We start from the raw sequence: 6,457 nt of genomic DNA on the forward strand, positions 1-6,457 counted from the left end.
CTTCGGTGGATGGGGGTGGTCGGCGTTCTCCTCAACCAATCGACGCCCACGATAAGCTCAGGTCATCAAGTTGATGGTGAGCAGGACCCTTGAACCCAGAGAGAGATCACACACGAATGTGACACTCAACAACCATGTATGCCCTCATCAAGCTACTATGGATCTCTCCTATTTATGGAAAGATTTGGAGGAGGCCCATAATGGGTTCATAATGTGTCTCTAATGAGCACTAGTGGAGGTTCCTAGTGGCATGAATGGATAGTTATGAGACCTCAATTGTTTTGTAACCTCCAAAATGCGAGAGTCATACCTATATATGTTTCTTGATGTGCCCATGTCAATATGGGTGACATTCAAGTTGGATCCGATCCAAAAAAAAATCACTTAACCTATTGACACAAAAAATCACATAATCGAGGTTCTTTATTGTTATCTCGATTTAATTTTTGTGTGGGTTCACATGCTATCATGTATCATAAGAATGAATCATATGAGTCATGGAAATGAACACCTCTATATGAGATGTCATATTTGCAAGTACTACACTATTATCTATTTTCAGCGTTTAGCATGTTAAGAATACATTTATGAATGGGTTGATCTTTGACTCATTCTATTGGTCATTTCAATATTGTTATTTTGTTATTCTCTATTCACAAAATGAGAAACACTTTATACAGAATCAACAATGCACAAGACCATAGAGAATCAATTTAGCTTTATAAACGTGATCATATATATCCATAATGTATTGTCATACATCAGAAGGAATCAAACAGACCTATCCCCTATACATGTTGAGAATATAATCTCAGTGCTAGACCTTTAGTAAAGAGATCTACAGTGATTTTCTTTGTACCGATTGTATCAATACACACTAAAATGATTCTCGATCATTTCTTTAACAACAAAGTACTTTAACTTCCACTACAACAGAGCAGTAGATTAGCGACGACCACCTTCCGTCGCTAATCCGTCGCTAATCCGTCGCTAACCATGTTAGCGACGGATTAGCGACAACGCGGCGACAGTATGCTTACGTCGCGAATATTTCGACGCTAACTGGCGACGGAATAATTCCGTCGCCAAGTCTGTCGCTAATTGCGACGGAATAACGAGCGCTATATTCCGTCGCCAATCCGCCGGTACTAAACGGCGACCACGGCGTGGCGACGGATTTAATTCTGTCGCTAAGCCGTCGCTAGATTAATATGAATAGCGACAGAATCATCCGTCGCTAATCCGTCGCAAAAACGAAAAAAAATCAAAAAAAATTTATTTAAAAATTAATTACGGAGAACTGTACAATTTATATTTCCTGTACAATTTATATTTCCTGTAAATAAAAAACAAACCACACAAAAAAAATTCATATAACAAGTATCTATAATAATTAATCGTTCCACCTTAAAACTAAGAAGTTTAATTATTTACAATTCAACAATTACAATTAGGAAAAATAAAAAAAAAAGAACTTCTTCAACACAGTCCTCTAATCATCGCCAAGATTTTGTGCGTCTTCTTGTTCATTGTCTTTATTTGTCCCTTCAGCTCCACTACCCTGATTATCGCTAGCAGCCTACACAAGAAAAGAACAGTCAGTATTGATAAACAAAATATAATGAAATAAATTACACACTATATGTGATTCTATCATGTGCTCATGTGTGATCTAAGGCAATAAAAAAACTCTATATGTGATTCTATCATGCTCATATGTGTGCTAAGGCAGTCAAAAAATTGAATATGTGATTATAGCATGTTCATATGTGTTCTAAGGCATATAAAAAAACTCTATATGTGATTCTACCATGCTCAGATGTGCTTTAAGGCAAGCAAAAAACTATATATGTGATTCGATCATGCTCGTATGTGTGCTAAGGCAGTAAAAAAATTGAATATGTGAATATAGCATGCTCATATGTGCTCTAAGGCAGGCAAAGCCAAAAATTTTATATGTGATTCTATCATAAATGATATATAACATGTTCATATGTGTTCTAAGGCAGTTAAAAAACTCTATATGTTATTATAGCATGTTCATATGTGTGCTAAGGCAGTCAAAAAACAGAATATGTGATTATAATATGCTCATATGTGTTCTTAGGCAGTAAAAAAACTGAATATGTGATTATAGCATGCTTATGTGTTCTAATGCAATAAAAAAAACTTTATATGTGATTCTATCATGCTCATATGTGCTCTAAGACAGACAAAAAGTTAAATATATATATATGTGATTCTATCATGCTCATATGTGTGCTAAGGCAGTAAAAAAATTGAATATGTGATTATAGCATGTTCATATGTGTTCTAAGGCATCTAGAAAAACTCTATATGTGATTCTACCATGCTCAGATGTGCTTTAAGATAGTCAAAAAAACTATATATGTGATTATACCTGAGAGGGACCTGGAATCGAAGATCCCCTATCCTGAACAGCGGCCTTGATCTCATTTCGGAGAAAGGGGGCGACGGTGTATTGGAAGTAGTTATTCAGTGATTCATTAATGATCTCGCGTACATCATCACCGGAAAGAATAGTCGGCTGCTTGGAGCTTATGTCGGCGCAAGAAGTTGGTGAGCCGTAACTGGAAGAACCAATAACTGGTGAAGTGTTCATATTACTCCCAAACCCGAACACGCGACCTTTTTTGGGTTCACCTGCTGCAGTCACCCATGCTGTAGGATCAAATGATGGATGCTGAGTAGCGTCTTCACCATATCGCTCTACCATTTGTTGCTCATATGCCTCCTACAAAATAATGTTTAAAGTATTCATTAATAATTAATGATAACATTATGATGACTTGCATATATATTGCAATGATTATTAATAGAATTAATACATACCGTTGTCGTTCTCGCCTTCTCTGATACGAAGACTCCCGTGGTCTTCCGTTTATGTGTTTCTACAAACACATCCTTATATGGTACACTGCCTCCTTTTTCTGCTTCCTGCGAAGTTAAATGACAAAAGATTTAGTACACAAATTTGCAACTATACTTATAAAATTAATATTATATATTGATGAGTTACCATTTTCTTTAGGTGGCTCCCAAATGTCTTAGATCCACCTGTGTGTAGATGGGCTTCGGGCATCTTCGATCGATTTTGTGAAGCCTTCGCAGAGCGATTTTTAAATGCATCTCCCGCCCACATATCGCACATTTCATCCCAGTAATCTCTCCTGATAGTAATAGGACCATGGCCCTTCCACAGTAATGGATCATCTACTACGCCAGATGCTTTTTTTGCTGCAGTCTTCATAGTGTGCAGCATGTCTGCAAATCGATTGACAGCCACCTTCTGCCACACCTTCCTTGCATCATTTTCTTCCACCGTAGTTGCAAAGCGATTCGAAGCCTACAAATATTTTCAGAAAGTTAGTAGACATTGCTTAAATAAATTAAATATGAAACACATTAACTATGAGGAACAACTGTATACCATGAATGAGGACCACAATCTGTCTAATACCTCCTTTGGGTACTCTTTCCATTGAGCAACTGGTCCTGGTAGATGTTGAAGAAGTGAATTCCTAATCTCCCGTACTACTTCTTGTGGCTCAAACCTCGTGCTGCACATGAATTGTTACACAGTAAATATCAATATAAAATATTTAAAAGATATGCAATAATTGAAAACAAAATACTTACGGTCGATTATCGATATACACTATTCGAATGAGTCTTCTTGTGCCAGCCTGTGAAGACCCTGTTTCCTGTGTTGGCTGTTGACTTGTGAGATCAACTGGTGTAGGTGGGTCGTATACAGGCGCAACATCATCTGTAAAAAAATACACACCAAGTTCTCAGAATGTGCATTTGAACTAATCAAGCATCTAATTAGTTATATGATATACCTATCACAGGAGCCCGTGAAGATGAAGGTTGAGCCTGGCTACTACTGGATGAGCGACCACTATAACCTCCACGAACCATATTCTAACAAATAACATATGTCATACAATACATTCAAATAATTCACATCAAGTATTACAATGCATTCAAGTCATTCACATCAAGCATTGCAATGCATTCAAATAATTTAAATCATTGACATCAAGTATTGCACTAATTCAAATCATTCGTTAATTGCATAAATTATAATACATTCAGATAAATTACAATGCATTCGAATCATTCGTATCAAGTATTACAATACATTGAAATAAAATTTTTAATCATTCACACCAAGTATTGCAATACAACTCACATCAAGTATTACAATGCATTTAAATAGAGGTTTGTAGTATAAGATTTTTTTCACTAGCTTGAGAATTCTTCCTCGTCACTAGTTTGACTTTCTTCTTCTTCTTCTTCTTCTTCTTCTTCTTCTTCATTGTTTGCCCATCCACTTGGTACATCATTTGGATCACATTCCTCTATGAATGTTTCATCAGCTAATGGAGATATGACATGCATATCATGCGCAACATCGTGACCATAAGCGAAGTCACAGACATCATCTGATTGATAGTAATCACTGTCTTCAGCTAACTCATCTTCTTGTAACTGATCATACTCGGGGTATAGTTTGGATTTCACCTTGCAAACTGCCCACCATTCATTTCTATCTGACTTTTTTATACTCGGATATGAAGTATAATAAACTTGTTGAGCTTGCGAGGCTAATATGAATGGTTCATATGTTCCAAACCTGGATTTATGATTCACCTCCACAATGCCTGAAGCTTTGTCGAGTCTTGTTGCAGTTGGATCAAACCAATGACACTTGAATACCGTAACCCTGTTATTCATGCCTAAGTAAGTCAACTCCATTATTTCCTCTATAACACCGTAGTAATCATGTTCATTTTCACCGTAGCTGCTACCCTTGACACACACGCCACTATTTATCGTTGATTTGTTTATACCGTAGTCTTTTGTATGGAATCGATAACCATTTACGATATACCCGTTGTAGCATTGCACAACTTTGGTCGGACCATTTTCTAAATCACATATTCCTTGATCTTTAACATCACCATGGCGAACCTACGCACAGACATAAACAATTATTGTGATCACGATCAATTAAGTAACTTAGTGTTGTTTATAAGTACAAAATTTATGTTAGCTTCTTTACCAACTGTTTCAACCACTCCACAAACTTAGTTTCACGTTCTTTTTGTACTTCTGCATTAGTGAGATGTGAAACTTTGCTTTGCAACTCCAGATCAAATCGTCTGCAAACCACAAATACTTATATTACCGAGCCATGTATCCACATATAGAACATAAAAGGATTTATAATTGAGTTGCATATACATATACTTACTCGATGTATGGGTCGATCGCTGAACAATTAAAAAGAATATAGATGTGTGTTGCATCTTGCTCTCGATCTGTCAATAGCCTTGATCGGCAACTACCAAATGCATGCCCAAGTCGTTGAAATATCGACAGCTTGTCAGCTACAGTTACTTGTTCTCCATCATCGTTACGGGGCGGGCATGTGTAACGTGTTGAAATATGAGGTTCGAAGTACATAGATGAGAAATTTGAAATCTCTTCTAAAGTGTACGCCTCACAAATAGAGCCTTCTACTCTTGCTTTATTACGAACCTTTTTTTTTAGGTCGAACATGCATCTGACAAGAATATACATTTCAAATTTTAAATATCTGTCATTAAAGAGACAAATATAAAAAAACATATACCTTTCAAATGGGTACATCCATCGATATTGCACAAGGCCACCAACCCTTAGTTCATATGGCAAATGTATGATCAAATGTTCCATAACATCGAAAAATGCTGGCGTAAATATCTTTTCTAACAGACAAACAGTGGTGATGACAGAGTCCTCGAGATTCTTTACATCTGATACAATGACCTCCGATGCGCACAATGTTCTGAAAAATCCGCTCAACTCAGACAATACCCCCCATATAGGTTTGTCTAACATATCATGGAATGCTAGGGGTATCAATCGTTGCATAAAGATATGACAATCATGGCTCTTCAACCCATATAACTGTCCATCGTCAATCTTCACAGCCTGAGCAATGTTAGAGACATATCCATCTGGAAATCTCAGTTGTCTCAACCATTGACATACATGTTTTATTTGATCAGGTCCGAGCACGTACTTCGCCTTTGGTTTCAGTACTTTGCCATTATACTCTTTGAGTTCCAATTCTGGTCTTTTACATATTAATTTTAAATCCATACGGGCCTTCGGATTATCCTTCGTTTTTCCTTTAATATTCATTACTGTATTGAACACATTATCAAACACATTTTTCTCTACATGCATCACATCCAAATTATGTCGTATCAATAGGGTCGGCCAATACGGTAGTTCCCAAAAAATATCAAATTTATCATGCAATATATGATGTCATACAATCACAAGAATTATGATGCATGCATTGATAACTTAATATTTTCATGTGCAAACTATTCATGACACGATACATTCATTTGAAGCATGCTTTCAGTATACAATT

At 36.5% G+C, this 6,457-nt stretch overlaps 1 protein-coding gene across 1 annotated transcript; it reads right to left on the reverse strand.

Moving 5' to 3' along the window:
- Positions 1-1,278: 1,278 nt before the first annotated feature.
- On the reverse strand, positions 1,279-2,632 carry LOC149822744 (uncharacterized). Its single transcript, XM_089981455.1, has 2 exons — positions 2,402-2,632; positions 1,279-1,579 (listed from the first exon to the last, which is right to left on the reverse strand). The coding sequence occupies exons 1-2, from the start codon at positions 2,621-2,623 to the stop codon at positions 1,493-1,495; spliced, it is 309 nt and encodes a 102-aa protein (XP_089837581.1). The 5' UTR covers positions 2,624-2,632; the 3' UTR covers positions 1,279-1,492.
- Positions 2,633-6,457: the final 3,825 nt, after the last annotated feature.

This window comes from Nuphar pumila, chromosome 11 (assembly GCF_984573655.1).
Source record: "Nuphar pumila chromosome 11, dmNupPumi1.hap1.1, whole genome shotgun sequence".
Classification (NCBI taxonomy): Eukaryota; Viridiplantae; Streptophyta; class Magnoliopsida; order Nymphaeales; family Nymphaeaceae; genus Nuphar; species Nuphar pumila.